Below are 18,789 nucleotides of genomic sequence, written 5' to 3' on the forward strand. Positions count from 1 at the left end.
AATCTGTCGTTATTTGTTGTATGTTATTTTCTCGATTTATTGATTAGTTGTTTCTTCCATAAAATGTACGAAAATGGTGAAAAATGTTGGTCACTGTCTCCCAGAGCCAAACACAAAGACAAAGTTCTCAAATGTTGTTTTGTCCGACCAACAGTCCACAACCCAAAGATATTCAGATTACTGTCATAAAAGACAAAAGAAACCAGAAAATATTCACATTTGAGCAGCTGAAATCAGAGAATTTTTACATGAAAAAAAGACTCAAAACAATTAATTGGTTATCAAAATAATCAATTAATTCAATAGTTGTCAACTAATCAATTAATCGACTAATTGTTGCAGCTCTAATTCCTACATACCACCACATTTCTGAAGTACAGCTTGATTTTAGACTGAGCGTGCATTGTTTCTTTGATCTTCATCTTTACTTAATGACACTCTTTTGGTCTGTAATTTATCAGGTGAGCAGAGTTTCATAATAGTTTCAATCAGTTTCAGTTTCTTTTAGCAAACTTCAAATCCAACACAAACAGAAAGGTGTCTGAACTGTACCATGATGTGACCTTCAGCACTTGAAAGTGAAAGTAGAATATTTAAATAAAAATATAAGTTCTCTATATTTCTTGAAGATACACCGTAAAACCAACATAAACCCCAACCCCAATTATAATTTATTTAATAATATCTTTAATATGTAATTTTGTTTGCAGTTTATCTAATGTATAAGACCTGAAATCTGAATAAAATCTTAAATGGGTTTTCCCTGATTATGGATAAAATCACAAATGTTACTCATTTAGTTTAATACAAGAAATAAAATTAATATCTGTCTAGTTAGGGAGGCTCTTGCCATTGCTTTCGTTATAGTAAATCCGTGTAAGTCTGTGTTACTCATCTGTAGGCAGAAGCAGTGTTTACATTGTTAAAAAGATTTTTTTTAGCTACAAAGTGTCACTAATTAAAATGTGCTGTAGTTAGGGGACCTTTGTGCATCTTTATAGAAGCACTTCATGTTCTCATCTAACTGGAAGAAATTCATAAACACTATCCTTCATCCTTGCTACTCTTAGATTACTCAGTAGTGTGTGTTTTTAAGGTTTCTGTTCCTCCAGACGACGTTAACAACCAATAAAACAGATAAAGCTGGATATCGAGTGTTTTTCCAGTGTTACACAATGCAAAGTTACATCATATCCTGTGTTGGTAAAAGTGAAATCTTTTTTTTTCTCATACATTTATGGAACACACCCAAAAATCCCATTACTTAACAGACACCAGTAATTTAGAGCAGTGGACAAACTATGATAAAGTGGCATCACTTGTCTTACTGGTAGCAGACACAACATATGAATTCTTCAAATGTGTGCACTGCAGTTAAATCTAAATCAGTGCAGAAAACTACCATCAGCTGTCAGTTAAACACTATCAACTTCAACTGTGTCAGACAGGTTACTTTACCAACTGAGGCTAAGAACATACATTTTTGAGTCTGTGGTTTTGTGGTTCTTCAGTATCTTACACCAAAAATGATTAAATGAAAGCTCAAAAACTTGACATTAAAAGTATATATGTTTAATATAGATAGCAGCAAGTTTACAGAAATTAGATTGCAAGAGAATAAAAATGTCCCGACAAAAGCCAAATACATAGAGGGTTTTTTTCTTCCAAAGGGTGATTATTTGACAGTTGTTCACATGGTTAGAAACATAAAGGCAAATTTCCCCTTCCTATTTCCAGCACCAGAAACACTGTTTACTAGAGGAGTGGTTCACTTGTGTTGGGAGTGAAGACACTTTGAAGACATCACAGAAGTGTGGAGTGAACAAATTAGTTTGGTATGAAATAATATCAGACGCAGAACAAATTACAATGAATATTGATTTTTTTGTTGTTGTTGTTGTTGTTGCAAAATATGGGATTCTATCGTTCTTAAATTAGAGGGGAAAAAACATGAATCTGGTGTGTATTGACTTTTACTGGTCTGACAAACAACACATGAAAGAACCAAGTGGCATCCTGGTAACTAAGAGGCCCTGAGAGAAATCTGAAAGATCAAGAACCACTGATCCAGTAAACAGTGAGTCTGGATGTAACGCAAACTTCCACAAAAACCATACAAGCAAGAAGGGAATAAAGAAGACTGATGTTATTGACCCTTGTCTCCCAAAAGAAAAAAAAAATCCATGTCTGAGATGATTACTGAAAAGGGAAATTTGCATTAAAAGACAGATTTAAAATCAGTGTAGGCAGCACTCAAAGCATCAGAAAATATTTCAACAAGCAACATAAATAATAGAAAGAAAATCTATTTTGGTTTCTCCTTTATGTTGAAAACGGGAGAGGCTATATAGAAAAATATATATTCAAAAACTAACAGATCTACATTTACAGTATATTAGCTGCATAGCAGTTTCAGAGAAAATTTGTCTGCATCTACGTTGTATAACATAAATGCAATGGATACTTCAGTACAAACAAAGTTAGATGACAGAAATTGCACAACACATTTATCAACCACAACCACGTTTATCTGGTCATTGTTGTAGAACATCAGAAGCACACGTGAAGTCTTATGGCTTGCAACATTCTAGTTATCGAGGACTAACATCAAAACGTAAAACATAAATCTGGCCTCTACTACAACATTTTCTCCAGGCACATGTACAATATCTACTAGTGTCTAAAGTGACATTTTAGGGAAAAAAAATTAACTGTGATCGACTCAGTTTGTTGATATTAAATTAACTGATAATGGCAAAAAAAAACCATATTGTTCTATTGTAGAAACAGAGAAAACAGAGAAGTTTAGAATCTTGAGAAAAATATGAGAACTTTTATCAACAATCTACCTCTTTCCCATAACTGTATGAGTCGCACGTTTATACGTCTATGATCTCCAGTTACATTGTAAATACACAAATGAGGAAACTGTAATTTTAAAAAGTAATTACCTCCCCAGAGTGTATTAAAACATTCTGAATATAAGCAAGACGTTTGCAGCCATGCTGTACAATCACATTCAGTACTATATTCATAGTTAAAATACTGAAAGTTGTTGGTCCTATTTGAAAGGATTTTTTGTTTTTGTAGTTGAAATTTGGTGCCATTTTGCCCTGGTGTTAACGGTTTGGTCAAAAAAAGGACTTACAGGGCCAGCAGTCCAATTATAAGCCTTGAACAAAAACATGATATGTACATTAAAGTGTATATTCATTCACCTTCCAAAATCACAAAGGAGTAACTGTGCACAGGAATGTACATGTCATTCATAGTGTACATAGCACTTTACTATCTCATTTAAAAGGCATCATCACCATCATCACAAGGTGCCAGATACAGTATCAGCAGGTGTGGGCGCCAAACCACGCTGCCGTCATCAAATACAGGTAGAAAGATCTGAACACAACTATGATCACGTGATACAGTTTAGATAATAACCAACGACACACAAATAAATTAGACATGCTTTTTCGAAAAGAAGCACAGGTACTACACCGATAAAAAAAAAAAAAAAAAGATAAAGTCTTTCTAAAACAAACAAACAAACAAATAAACTCATAAATACTCAACACTGGAAATCTTAGTTCTTCTGTTTCACAAGTTGAAGAAAGCCAATCACAGATAGCTCTTTTCTCCATAGTCAGGTTTCCTTCAGGAGTAGGGTCCCTTTAAAAACCACTCTGCTCACACTGACACACCGTAGCTCCACAAATCACATTAGTCAAGTTTACATAATCTCCATCACAACACAATAGCTGTTCCTGTTTTTTCTTTTAAGTGTATAAAATGTAAAGGTATCAAGAATTATGTATTTCAAATAAACTGTACAGATAAAACAAGACAACAATGGAGGCATTAAACTGAGCACTTTTGTCAGAGACCAGCCCCTTGTTCACGCATACATTTACAGTGAAACTAAACATGACCAAAACAATACAACAAATTACAGAAAGGAAAAAAAAAAAAACATGGCAGCAGGGTGTCATGCCAACAATAAGAGAGGGAAAAAAAATAGTCTTGCTATTTACTGTGAGCTATGTTTTCTTTAATGTAAAATGGCAAGACAGAAAAAAAGACAATAAAAGCTAACGAGCCATAAAACTGGCCTGTCATCAGGATGCATGCAAAGCAAGAACCGAGTCAGACTTTGGTCCTGAGGTGACCGCCACTGGCCAACTGCAGACAAAGATATTTGCATGTACAAGAAAGCATGTAAAATGGGCTCTATTCCTGCATGTTAATACCGACCTGGATGAGATGCACGAAGTAGAGTTATAGCCAACAAGCTATTGCTCCTCCTTAACATTCACTAAATCCATCACATTAATAAAACTGGTGACAAGGCTCTTTCTAGCTGGTCTAAGAATACTATTCCAGTTCATGCGTGCCTGACGCAGTATGGTGCCATCAAAATGACACTTACACACAAAATGATCTTATGACAAACATAATAATATACTATATTACATTCTACAATTTCTACTATAGGTGCATGTACTTAAATAAGAGTTTCACGTCAACTGAAGTTACAAAATTTGAGGCCTGACTTTAAAAAAAAAAAAAAAAAAGTATTCAGCCACATTTTTTTCTCATTTGTCCAAATTTCTAAGCTGCTTTTCAGGAATAAATAATGTGATTATTTGGTTTTAGGAATTAATGATGATAGTAGTAACATGGCTGGCAATGAGATGCGTAATTATATTACAAAATCCAGACCATAAAACTACGTTTTCAACCAACAGGAAATAGTGTACTTAATGAGTGTATTTAATGACACTGACTTCACACAGGAGTCCAGTGGACATTTTCTTTTGTGTGAATTTGCTACACAAATGTTGCCATGCAAGTAGATAAAAACAGCTAAAATGATTTCTGATCTGTGTGCTATGCTCCTCCCAGCTCGGTGTGTTTCATGATGTGTTTAAAAAAATGTATCTTCTTCACTGTAAACAATGAGGAAGAGGCTGCTGAAAACAACAGCACCTCTTGTGGGACTGTACTGTACCCTCGCTGAGTAAAGTGGTCACAAAGAACAGCATTGTAAAGTGCTGAATATACATGTAAAAAAAAGAAATATTATACTTCTACCATCACACTTTCCTAAATATTCAACTCTTTGTAATGTATAACATGAGAATCTACTATAAAAAGTAGCAAACTGACACAGTTTGGTTTGGATGAATACAGACTAAATGTTAGTCTGAACACGTTCGCTTACAAAAAGCTTTTTGTACACTGTGGTGGAGATGGCAAAGTATCTAATATTGAGTGATATGTTTCATGCACAGCTGGTGGTGACACTGCTGAGCTACAAATCTTCTTTTATAGGTATTATTGTACCAAACAAGCTGGGACCAGCTTAATTTAACTGGGCTGTAGATGGCAAACAAAAACCATAATATGAGGTTAAACACCCACTGAGCCAAGTTTCTTCTTGCATCACATTATTGTATTGATCAATGAAAACTAAAGTCACTGTGGGCCATAAGAGACAGCTAGAGTGATTTTATTTATATTATCAGAGGCAAGCTAGTTGCTACACTATTGAAATAATAAGCACCCACATACCCACATACCTCCCTTTCTACTTTCTACTTCTAACCTTCTCTCATCTCAATATACTTTCTGCGCTGTTAAATCTTGTGAAAAAAGATTCAACCCAATGCTACCTTCAACTATACATACCGCAGTCTGTCCAAACCTTTCTGCCATAACACACACTCCACCCTCTGTGCAACCAGGAAACATGATAAAAAAATACAACAGACATATTAAAGGGAACACTATTCATGGAAACCACTAGACACTTTGGAGAACACTTAAGAAAACACCACGGGAACCGAAAGATGTTGTAGATAACGTCACTGACATCTATGTACATAGATATGAACAAAACTTCACAAGTTACATGAATAACAAGGCCACTAAGTTACTGTCTTTCCAGAGGAAAAGCTGAAGAAAAAGGGCCAAATGCCATTTCTCACCTTCAATGTTCTTTCCTAATAAATACTCAGTCCTGAAGGAGACCAAATTACGTGTTAGTAGGGCAGAGAAACATTTGGTGAGCAGGTATAAGCACGTAATGTGCGGTATAATTATCAACGCTTTTTTGTCAAAATTTTACAAAGATTCCAGATATTACCAGTAAAAAATAAAAGACAAATCCGTGAACCTGTATGAAGGTTAGTATGAACGAGTTAAGTTGCTGCCCGTCTCTTGCAAGCTGACCAGCAGGTCATCAATCTTCTCCATGTTCTGAGAGGCAGCTATGCTGTTCTGCACAGTCGCAGACTGTGACAGCGACTGACTGAGCAGTGACTGGATGTGTGCGTCACTCTCTCTTTGGTTCTGACCAGACTGGCTGATGGCTATAATCTGATCCGACAGCGTGTTTCCAGGAGTGTTCATCAGCTGGCCACATTCTGCAGAGAGGGAACAGAATAGGCCGGTCAAAATTACACACATTAACACACATTACTATCAGTGCCATGAGAGAGGTGATAGCTTTATTTTGTGAAATGTATCAAATGTTTAAAAAAAAATACAAATAGATTCATAAATGCATTGAGTGGAATTTTTAAATCAATGTGATCACATCATTTTTTTTGCTTTTAGATTTCTCAGTTGGTTCCCCATTTTACTTTCCCATTTCCCAATTTCCCTATGATTCAATATGTGGTGTGTGAAACTGAAAGGAATAGTTTGATATTTTCTCACGCTGAAGCGTCATATGTACTATACAGACATAAGAGTAGTATCAATCTTTGCATCTACCTCTTGGAAAGAAAGCAAATAAGTGAATTTCCCCAAAAAGTCAAACTATGGTCGATGGTTTGCATCATTTCTGCCATCTCAACTGTTCTAAAGGCGTGCACCTAGTTAGTGAATTTCTTACCATTCTGAATACCAAACAGAAAGAGACCAGGTTGTTGAGGCTGGCTGGGCTGATTGATGGTCCCACTGACAGCGGACTGAAACAGAGTCCCTGGCTGCTGAACAGGTGAAGAGGTGGTCGTCTGGAGGTTCGCCACACCGTTCTGTGAGGCAAACATGGCTGACTGTGTGAGCTCTGGAGGAGCCAATCCCCCCTGCAGAGAGGCCATGTTAGACTGAGGCATGAAGAGGCCCACAGGCTGCTCCTGCCGGTTGTTTGAGCTGTTGCCAAGTTGCATCGGCTGTTGGTCCTGGAACAGCACTTGCTGGCGTGGATCTGTGGGGTTCCCTAAGGCCATAGGCTCAGAGCGATCCTGCTGGTTCACTGTCACCATGCTGGCTTGGGAAAAAAGCAGAGAGGGGTTTTGGGGCTCTTGGGAAACTAGACTGCTGCTGGTCAACGGAGGCATCTGGCCCTGGCTGCTGAACAGGAGACTGGGGGTCTGGTCCGCAGTAGACAGGGGGTTGTTACAGAACAGTAGGCCAGCCTGCTGTTGCTGCTGTTGGCCTGGAGAAAGTGTGTTTGCAGATGGATGTTGGGAGATGTTCTGAAACAGAGATGCCTGCTGAGCTGGTTGTGTGTGGGGCTGAGGCTGGGCAGGCTGTTGCTGATCCATGGGACTTCTCTGCTGAATAGGAGAGAGCTGGGTCTGAGCCTGAAAAACTGACTGAGGTTCAGGGGCAGGGGTCTGTAGAGCACTTAGAAAGGCCAGCTGCTGTTGCTGCTGCTGCTGCTGCTGCTGTTGTTGAGTACTACTGGTCGTAAGCTGAGACGGCAGGGATGTCTGAGGGAGGAAAAGACTTGGGGTTGAGGGCTGTTGGTCTGGGGACTGTAGTACTGTCATGGTGTTTTGGAAGAGAGCGGCCTGGACCTGCTCCTGAGCGCGAGAGGCTTTCTGAGTATGAAACAGAGCCCCCTGTGGATCTTGTGTTTCAGCCAAAGAACTGGGATTGTGGAACATTGGTGGTGACGGGTGTGAGGGAGTCTGCTGGAGGAAGTTGGTCTGAATAGAGAGCAGGTCATTAGCCTGCTGAAACAGAGCTGCTTGTTGCTGCTGTTGCTGCTGTTGCTGCTGCTGCTGCTGTTGCTGTTGCTGAGCCTGCTGGAAAAGGGTTCCCTGGTTTGGCACCACCCCTTGTGACGAGCTCTGCTGCTCTGCGTTCTTGCCCTGAGAGGCATCCTGAAACATGCCGCACTGCATTTGAATCTGTGACTGAAACAGCTGCTGCTGTAGATTCTCCAAAACCTGCTGCTGTTGCTGCTGTTGAAGCTGTTGTTGCTGAATTTGTTGCTGTTGCTGCTGCTGAATTTGCTGTTTTTGGATTTGTTGTTGGTGCTGAATGTGTTGCTGCTGTTTAGCCATCGGGTTTTCAGCCTGAAGTGGTAAGCGACAGTACCCTTTGGCTTTAAGTTGTCTCACTGCCTCCTCCAACTGGGCCACTTCGTCTGGGGGGAACATGGGTAGCTGCTGCTGTTGAGGTGCAGGTTCACCACACAACCTTCCCACAGATCCAGAGCCACTGCCTGGCCTCTCCTGGCCAAGGCCCTCTCTTGGCTCCAGGAGGAACTGCTGTGAGCCTTGCTGGAGCAGGGAGTCTGCTGGCACAGAGTAGGAGCTGGTGGCAGCAATGTCCTGCTTCTGGATAGTGCTTAAGGGCTCTGTATTGGTAAAAACAGGAGTCTGGCCTTTGTCAGGGTCACCTGCAGGCTGAGACAGGTTGTTGGAGAATGGTCTGTTCTTATTTAGATGGCCTGCAGCCATGTCTGGGTTCTGTTGGGCTGGGCACAGGTCACCAGTCTGCTGGCAACACAAAACAGAAGATAAAAGATGTGGCTTTATTTAGCTCTTACGTTATGCAGTTTCATTGTGTTATTCTTACTGATAATTGTGTCTACAATAAATCCTCTCCTCTAGACAGTAACGTATGAGCTGAACTGAATTTTACTGAACTTTTACTGTATGTAATTTGCTATATTAAACAACTTCTATCCAATTTAAAATGTTTTGACAGTGTAAAAAGTATTGCTAATGTTTTAAGTTACAATACATCACCTTAAATACTCCAGAGGACTGGAGGTTGCTGGTTACCTCCATCGGAGTGACTTCTTCTCGTTTTACTAGAGGCAACATCGAAGGCATCAAGGCACTATCTAGAACTGTGGCAAGAACAAGGAGTATATTACATTATATGCTTTAAATGTTTTTTTTTTAAAACCCCACAAACAACAGTCAAGTCCAATGAGAGGTAAAAAGTGTAATAATGTAGGCACTAGACTACAGTGTATGCAATGCTTTTAAATGGGAGGTAAACAGAGGCCTGTGCAGTGTTATGGGCGACTCCTGAACTCAGTCCATTTCTCTAAATATTTTGCCTTCTTAAATACACACAACTAGGGTAAAAGCTGCAATCAAGGGTATGTACTGTAGTTAACAAAGAGAAAATAACCTTTAATTTGTTCATCAAAAGAACAAGTCTTCACTGGAGAGGGCGCCTCTTTCTTCACGGAAACATCATTCTTTGCTGCAAGAGCAAACATCAGCACATTTTTAAAATCTACAAGCCAACAACACAGGACAGTCAATGTAAATCTGCAGCATAACATTCATGCTTTTAGAAAAGAAGTTCCTTTGTTGATCACATCTTTCAAAGTTTTGTACTCAGGACCTTGCAAATAACAAAAACGCTGATGAAAGACAGTTCTTTCTGTGGATTACTATGGATTCCTGTGTTGAGAAATGAGCTGCATATTATGCTCTGGAGAGGTTTTGCTAATAATTGCTGTAATCCTACTGAACTGTGGGTGGTGGTGTTGAGTACGACATATTAAAAAAAGACCTTGTAAGCATAAACCCAACAAAACTGTGATGCTGCTTTTGTTTCTGTGTTTTTTAATTACAAAAAATGTGTGTAAAATAAATATTTCTTACTATTTGGGGTGTTTAACTACAATACAGCTTGTTTCTGTTTTCCAGCTGATAAACAGTCAGTCAACTATGGTGCCAGCAAGTAATCTAAAAAATTGTGTAAATAATGAGATAATCTAAACAGAGCACTGATTACCACTTAAACTTGTCTTTTTATCACATGATTGTAAAAGGAAACAGATAAAGAGAAACTTTGTGCAGTTTAGTAGATAAATTGAAATTGACTGGAACAAACCTGAATCTGGAGTGTAGGTAAAAGGCTGAACGTCATGAGATCTCCCTGCATTGGTCACCACGTAGACTCCCACACACACTGCAGAGGTGATGGTTTGGTTCTGGTACGGAGGAACCTTCACTATCAAGTGATTCTTGGGGTTGATCATAAGAAAAATAAAATCAGAAAAGAAGAGCAAATACAAGAATAAGTTGGATACATATGCAATACATTTCTGCACTGATTGTAGGTGGAAACTCAACATTCTGTCGAGTGGATTTGTTATTTCAATTTATCAGATGATGTCAAAGGTTTGAACATGAAAATAGCTAACTTTGTGTTCATTTTTACTTTTTTCATTTTTTGACCTTCAAATACTTATCAGTTTCAGGTTAATTAATAAGGGTAATTACATTTAACATCCCTAGGCCTATCTCAAAGTTTAATATCTACTAAAGCCATATGTATTAAATGAAAAGGATGACAACCACTGTATGTCTCAGTTTTACACAGTTTTACAGAACACCTGGTGGCTGTAAAACTGTAACTGCAATGATTTTTGAGGTAGCAAATGCATTCAGTATGTTTGCTGAGACACTGTAGATTTCAGTCAGAAAAACTTAATGTAAACAAAACTGTTTGTATCAAAAATCAAAAGGACTTTGAGTGAGTTAAACACAAGAGCTGTTTCTATTAGCTGCATCTATCAATTCATTTACTCCTGATCACTTTGTTTACAAGGGCAAAGGTTTAAACTGGACTGTTGAGACACACTCAGCATAGCCTCTGAGACTGTGTGTAATTAGGTCAGAACACAATAAGAGTACTCAAACCTTTGAACCAGCAGCCGTTTAAGATGATTACATCTAAAGCCCCATACAAATCTTAAATGGCTACTTCTATCTACTCAGTTCATTAGTAACTGGCATTAGTCATTTGGTTCAAAAATAACACAAGAAACAATCGCGTTTTACCTGGTGAAACAGCTCCATGTCAATGTCAGCCTCTGCCTTCCACGATTTCTCATCTGAAACAGAAAGAAGATGTAGCATGTTGAGAGGGGAACAATAAAGAATGCATGAATCCTAAGTCCCCACAGACAAACATATTTGTTAAGTGACTAATTTCTTACCAGAGACATTCTCGTGAAATATGACTTTGGTGTCTTTGAGGAAGTTCTTGCCAATGATAAAGACTTCTTCTCCACCCCTCACTGAGCAACTGTGTAGTGATTTCTTCAGGATTTCAGGCACCCCTGCAGGCTGGGCTGGAGACAGAGCAGATATGCACAATATTGTATAGATTAAACAGACCATTTTCCACCAGATTTAATGTCACTACACATCCAAAAGTTATGTTTCCTGCACCAAGGAGACACTATACACTGCATTTTACAGTAAATTAGGTACTCTGGTACTGAGGCAGCCCAGGAAATGCAAATGGGCAGCTGATTAACTCTCAAAGTAATTCAATTAACAATCATCTGGATTGGTGTACTATTGATTTTTTTAAATCATTTTTTTCATCTATATTTTAATATTCCAAATTAATTCCATTTGATTCATTGATTTATTTTTATTATGTTATAAATGAAAAATAATGACCCCTAAGCAGTGAGGAAAGTTGTAGAAATTGCATTTTATATTTAGATGAAACTTTTACCAAACACTTCAACATGATACAATGATTTTGTTGGACACTTTCAGATAAACAATCAATGCATAAATACCTAAATAAATTAGTATGTTACATGAAGTAACCAATCTTTGTCATGAAGAGCTATAAGGTTTTGTGTGGCTAGAGGGTTTCTGGACCCTGAAATCTACAGAGATAATTTAATAATTTTTGTCTGAATTATTAAAATCATAGATTTTCACACTCATGAAACAAATGACCAACATGTATAAGTGAAAACTGACTTGAGTACAAATGGCACCATGCCAGCTGACATTTACTTAAACAGGCTCATACGTAGAGTTTGACACTGCTTGTTTATGTAAGAATAACAAAGATCTGATGTTTTAATACATTTCAAATACTGGATATTTGTTATAGACCTTTAAATGACTCAAAACCCCCTCCCTTTCCCTTCAACATTTCATAACATACCTCTTTCACTACTCTGCACCACATACACACACACACACACACGCACGCCAAGGGGCATTACATTTTTTTTCGTTTTGTGGAAAGATATTTCCCTGGATTGCACGCTGGCTCTGTGTAAACAATACAAGTCCACACACTTCTATTGTTTCGTCCTTTCCTTTTCTTTCTCCCCTGTCTCTCTCCCAACTCACACAGAAACTTTCTTATGGCCCTAAGCGTCTTTCCTGTTTATGAAACCAACCACACCCTCATACTGTTCGCATTATTAAATAACAATCTGAAGGGATCTTTACACATTGTCTCCAAACGCTGACATCAAAAGACAACATTCTCCTGACTTCAGGTTACATTTAACTTTAGAAACAGAGCCTCTCTGATTAAGAGGAGAAAATACTTTTGATAATTATTAAAACAATTATTAAGCAATCTACACCTTTACTTTTCTACAGTTCACTCAATATCCCAGTTTATATAACAGCATATCCACAGAGACTCAACAATGAGTTAAAACATAAGGAGATTCACTTACTACACAGGATTGGAGATGATGGAGTTTGAAGTGTCAGCACTGAACCATCTGGACGGGGGATGTTGACCCGAAACACCAGCCGAGCACGTGTGCTCTTCTTCTTCGACCCAGCCACACCAATGCGAGCCTCGACATCAGCGTTACGGAGCTTCAAGATCCCAACACAGTCCACCCTGCACAGACAGATAATGTCGGCTTGGAAAACTTGCAACTTACACAAAAAAAATCTTACTTAACTAGAGTACCTATGAATCTCATAACGCCAGGAGAGACAAAGGACAACAGGTTGACATACAAGTTAACATAATACATTCATTTTTTAACATAAACATAAACAAACCAACCAGATAAAGATGATTATAATTGTGGTCATAATATGTGTATTTGACTACTGAAATCATTTACTGTTTTCTGTTGTTGCTGCTTGAATCGGGCTCTGTCTGATTATATTAAAACATAATCTTTAATAAGAGTCATTTTAGCACACACACAAAGTTTAACACTCAAAGAAAGTACGTACGCTAGTGTCATGTTGGTGCTTGGATCTAGAGACACTTCAATGACAGTTGTGCCATCAATGTCCACCTCCTTGCAAGTCGTGGTGTTGCGGCCGGTCACCCTGCAAGCTTGGTAAAATCCATGAGGCTTCACACGTCCAGTATCATTGCCCACAAACACTTGCAAAACCACAGGATCATTCACCCCTTCCAGCTGTGAAAAAAAGAGAAGGAATACGTTAAAATGAGTCAATGAATTAAGATCGGAATTTGATACATAATGTAGGAGGGTGGTGCAGTTGGAGACAATCATTTTTTTTTGCAGGACATTTGGTACAAGACTGAAGTACTTTTATATTAAAACTTAATAAAGCAGAACTAAATGTCATACGACATGGTAAGGATTAGATAATTTACTATCCTATCCTGTCTTGTCCTATCCTGTCCTATCATGTCCTGTAGCTGAACCTGTTCCTTTGTCTCCTCATGTTTTCTACATGTTTTGCCCTACCTGTCCAGCAGATGCCCTCAGTATGTTTTGGCATCTTTTCACCAAGCAATCAAGCCTCATGTCCTGCCTAGTAACAGCGCCTTCCCCCAATATGACAATCCCCCTTCTTGTGCAATCAGGTCAACCTTTTAAAAGCTTTCTTGTGTTTGTTATCTTCTGCTCTTGCCTTCTATTTCTGACTCTTATGTCCATTTTTTGCCTCTGTGTCCACCTGTTGCTCATGAGCCCTGGCAGTACTAACAACCTGGTAAGTGATCCAACAGAACTTCCCCTGCTGCACTGACCAGTTTCATCACCTCTCCCACTAGCGTGAGCAACTGGAAAATAATGATTAAACACAAGACAATGTCCCTGTTCTGGCACAGTTCCTTTTCCAGCTTCCTTGGTCTTTACTCATATCTATGATCCTTATCTAGGCTCCAGAGAGGTACAATAATGATCTGGAAACATGATAAGGTTTCATTTCTCTATTACAAGGATAATTTTAAAATTGGTTATGATAACACCCTCAACAGTTTCTTCTGTGGTCCAAGTTTTTGTCAGGTGAGGTAACAGTGACAATTTCCATAAATCTACAACAGCAATGCTGTTGAACCCATTGAACCCTGAAAGAAGCTTGATCGAAGAGTCTCTGCTTTCCACCTACTTCTTAAACGACTCAAGGAAAAATGTAATTCCTGTCAGTTAATGAAGGGTCTACAGTGGTTGATTTCTTTTACTATGAGAACTAATTATCACATTCATGAATGATGACGAGAGGAACAGGACTCAAGACTGCAGTTTCACAAAATATAACTGATTCTGTTACCTTTCCTCCAAATGTCCAGCTGAACACAGGGATTATCAAAATCCAATCTGATTATCTAATAGTCAGATTGTCTTAAAAACTATCAAGAGCATTTTCATTCCTCTGAAAATGAACCCTCTCCAATTTGGAAACTCCATATGCTTTAATTTAGTGCCATCCTGAAGTCAAACTGTCAGCTTTAAACACAAGACACTGAGGATGAATCAAGAAATACCATCATACCACAAAAGTGCTGAATCAAGTCCAAACAACAGTGCCACAATGACGCTCCTCTCTCCAGATATAAAATACAAACTAGAAATACCGCCTTGCAGTTTTATGCCTCCGCCAACCAGTCAAGTTGCAGTTTGCATCCATGTCTGTCCAGACTCATATAATATTTGTAGTGAAGACTTCAAAGGAATTTAATAAAACGTATTAAGTGTATTTTTTGGCGAAATGGAAGTCAACACTATATTGACAAGTATGATTCCAGTGAATTTTTTCCAGTGAGAAACATGCTGTCTTCACTTACAGGCTATTTTTACAGAGGAGGACAGAGGACTGATAGAGAGCTTTGTCACATGGTGCAACGATAATCACCTGAAGCTCAATATCAGCAAAACCAATGAGCTTGTGTTGGGCTACCAGAGGGACAGGAGGCCCGCTGTCCTGGTTGTCATCCAGGGAGAGGAAGTGAAGAGAGTGGACTCATACAAGTACCTTGGGAAAGCAAAATGCAAAGAAGCTACAAATTCTAAAACATGGATGCTTCACACATCTTCAAACCGGCAGCAAAGAAGATCTAAAAAAATCAACACAGTTTCAAGGTGGGCAACCAAGACTTGTTTCACCATTTCAGTATCTGACCAAATGTGAAATATGGTCACAATCTCCCCTTCTGCTCCTGACTTATGGTGTTGAATAATGGCCAGAAAAGAATGCAGAACATTATGATGGCACAGTGAAGTTGACCTTTGACCTTTTGGATATAAAATGTCATCACTTCAACATCCTGTCAGACATTTGTGTCTTTGTCATAATTAGCATATAAATTCTTGAGTTATGGCCAAAAACATGTTTTGTGAGGTCACAGTGACCTTAACCTTTGACCTCTGACCACTAAAATCTAATCAGTTCATCTTTGAGTACAAGTGGACGTTTGTGCCAAATCTGAATAAATTCCCTCATGGCGTTCCTGAGATATTGCGTTCACAAGAATGGGACGGACGGACAACCCAAAAACATAATGCCATAAAAAAATTAGAACATACAGAATATTAAAAGGAACCACAATGCAGCGTAGATATAGAACACATAAAGATTAGACTTCACAATCAGTATCAACGGACTCCATTTGGGGGGAAACAAAACTTGACTGAGATATCCCTACCAAGCACATTAAACCTCTACAGATAATGATTCAATGAGCTTTACTCCTTCACCTCCAACAAAACATACTTGTTGCCCCACTACTCATAAGCTCTATAAACAGCAAAACCTGCACACATATATATATATAACAAATCCTCTGGCAATGACTCAATTATTAACTTAACCTTCATTCACTGAAATGTTTTTGACCAACAGCTTGAAGCCAGTTAATGGGGACGTTTGCTAAAGAGGAAACAAATGGCTAAGTGACCATAACAGAAAGGTCAACACATTAGTGACTACAGAACTCACATCCAAGGCTGTTTGAAGGGTTAACAGTTACCTTTACAGTAGGGAAGCCCTGCTGAGTGCGGTCCTTCACTGACCCTCTGCTGCCTTCAGTCAGATAGCGAGCTCGGTGCTGAGTCTCAGGCTGGACCAGGATCTTCAGTTCCTTCCCCTCACTCTTCTGCGGGTATTGCATCGACAGAGTTCCTCCTTTCTGATTAGTTGTCTGAGGATCGTCTTGAGAACTGCAGCAAAGATTGATTTGACATCAACAGATCACCTTTGATTCAAACATTTTCTAGCAATTTCATTGTAATGCATACAACCTAGCTGGCATCTTCTGACAAAGAAAAGCATGCCCTCAACTTACTTTGACAGACCACGAACCTGTTGTTAGTCTTTTATATGAAAGGATGATCTGTGCTACTGTTGACACCAACTTTAGGTTCAGAACTCCCCATTTATTATCAAAGTTTAAGGCACAGCACAGCATTGCCCCAATATCAAATATCAGTGTATGTATTTGCCTGAAAATTGTTGAATTTTTGGAACAATTCAACCTATTGCTCTAAAATTGCTTTAGTAGCTGCAACAGTGAAAATGCTCTGAAGTTGCCATGGTGCTCTGTGCAATGCAGAGTTAAGAGGCCCTCCATCAACCAAGCATATTCTATCCCCAGCTCTTAAAGCGTTCAGAGTTATCTGTTTATTTAATCTGCTCTGCTTATCCTAGGTCTTTGAGAGAGGCTCTGTGATTCACTCTGGCTGACCATTGTTTGTACTTCAGTATCCTGCCCCTCCCTCCCCTCTGATCTAACCGCTCTTCTTCAGTCAAAGTGTGGTGGGAAATTTAGAGCCAGTAGAGAGTTTAGAGTAGTTTGCTGAAGATTTCCATCTGTTGTGCAATGTGTCTCAATGTGTCATTTCCTAATAATACCTATTCTGACAATCAGGATGAGTGCTGTGTGAGATTATCCAGGAGGCACTTTAGGACAATGGTAACATAAATGAAGACTAATGATGAGTACCTACTTACCAACTTAATTGTGCCACTACCAACAAGAGAAACTGAATAAACAAATTCCTAAAGTAAGTGAACTTGTTGTTTTGTATGGTCAATAATGGGTGACAAATTACAGGAAAACGATATATATGAGAGGAAAAATAACAAGGGGTCACAGAATCTTATCCTATGGCCTTCACAGTCACCAGATCTCAAACCAATTGAACACCTATAGAGGATTTTGGAGCAACATGTCTGATGTCAAAACACCAAATACGGGAATATGTTTTGTAAGAATGGTGCTCTTGGAGACTTAGAGAATCTATGACAAGCGGCTTTTAAGTTTTTCTGGTAGCTCGTGGTGGCTAAACACCTTACTAAGGAACTTTGTTGGTTAAGTTTCTTTTGACAACTTTGTGAGATGTGGAGCAGCTGATGATCTGCCCATTGCAACCCAACATGCCAAAGGTAGATCAAATATTTCAAACTAACCTTCCTTTTTGGCCGGTCTTGTTGTCAGGGCCTAGTTGTGACAGGACAAAGTGCGGGCCTTTGGCACTGTCTGCATCAAACACATCCATGCTGGCCTCCTCTGCAGGTACAGACTTAGGCCCAGGTCTTTGGCGAGGGGTACGTTTTCGGGACTTTCGTGGCACCTCTGTGTTGTCATTATAAGAGACACTGCTCACGATGCTGAAGTTGGAGAGAGAGTCATCCATCCAGATGTTGTTGCTCTGCTCTGAGTCCAGGGATGTTTCTTCTTGACAGGACATACGGCTATCATCAAACAAGTCTTGTGGAGGTGGAGAGATGTTCAGTACAGTGCGGCGCTTTGACGGGGTCATCTGGTGATGTGCCTGGGCCTCCTGGGACGTTACACCTCTCCCTCCTCCAAGCTCACTGGTACCCCTGCAGTTGCCGCCACTGTTGCTGTTACCATTCCCACCCTCTGCTCCGACAACTTCTGGTACCGTTCTGCAATTCCTGGCATCCTCTGGGTCGACATTGCCACTGTGAACTGGGTTCTGGTCACTTGCTGAAGAACTGGAATGCTTTGTGGAGCTGGAAGAGGTGGAAAAAGCACTGCGGGGGCCTTCCATGGTCATAGAAGAGGACATGGCATCTACAGTGCAAATAATTAGACAGTAAATAAAGGCTTCTCAACCAGTGTTGGCTAGCAGTCCCGTTTAAGCAGCTAAATTTGTTCATGATTGTTTATTTTTTTTGTTTTTGTTTGGTATTTATTTGTTCATCCAATTAAAATTCCCCCCTTTTCACTGGATCTTATGTGTGTGTGTGTGCGTGTGTGAGGATGTGTAAGTGTACAGTACATGAAGCACAGTGTAGGTGTGACTAAAAAGGGGCCAAAAAAAATCAACAGGTGAGCAGTCCCCTTTATTTTAAAGATTTTGAGAAAAACTTTAAACGCTTGTGAATAAATTAACTACTAAAATGGAAAAATATATCAAATATATGAATGAATTTATCATTAATACTAGCATTTTGTTGATGTTCAACTGACTGAAAAATTGATGAAATGGAGAGGGAAGTTCAAAACAGTAATCTGTACAAGATGATGCATGCCAATTATTGGAGCTTTTATTTTATTTCTTTTTCT

General features: G+C 39.1%; 1 protein-coding gene across 7 annotated transcripts in view; it reads right to left on the reverse strand.

The window, feature by feature from the left end:
* Window positions 1–1,556: 1,556 nt before the first annotated feature.
* Window positions 1,557–18,789, reverse strand: part of nfat5b (nuclear factor of activated T cells 5b) — a 41,822-nt gene continuing 24,589 nt past the window's right edge. For all 7 annotated transcript variants that reach the window (XM_042406567.1, XM_042406550.1, XM_042406530.1 and 4 more), the window contains 11 exons: window positions 17,664–18,294; window positions 16,225–16,414; window positions 13,233–13,423; window positions 12,713–12,885; window positions 11,207–11,341; window positions 11,049–11,101; window positions 10,096–10,228; window positions 9,382–9,456; window positions 8,988–9,091; window positions 6,896–8,732; window positions 1,557–6,422 (listed from right to left, as the gene is read on the reverse strand). In XM_042406567.1, coding sequence (XP_042262501.1) covers window positions 6,184–6,422; window positions 6,896–8,732; window positions 8,988–9,091; window positions 9,382–9,456; window positions 10,096–10,228; window positions 11,049–11,101; window positions 11,207–11,341; window positions 12,713–12,885; window positions 13,233–13,423; window positions 16,225–16,414; window positions 17,664–18,294 — 3,761 coding nt within the window. In that variant the 3' untranslated portion in view covers window positions 1,557–6,183. The remainder of the gene's footprint in view (window positions 6,423–6,895; window positions 8,733–8,987; window positions 9,092–9,381; window positions 9,457–10,095; window positions 10,229–11,048; window positions 11,102–11,206; window positions 11,342–12,712; window positions 12,886–13,232; window positions 13,424–16,224; window positions 16,415–17,663; window positions 18,295–18,789) is intronic.

The sequence above is a fragment of the Thunnus maccoyii genome, chromosome 1, assembly GCF_910596095.1.
Source record: "Thunnus maccoyii chromosome 1, fThuMac1.1, whole genome shotgun sequence".
In the NCBI taxonomy this organism is placed as follows: Eukaryota; Metazoa; Chordata; class Actinopteri; order Scombriformes; family Scombridae; genus Thunnus; species Thunnus maccoyii.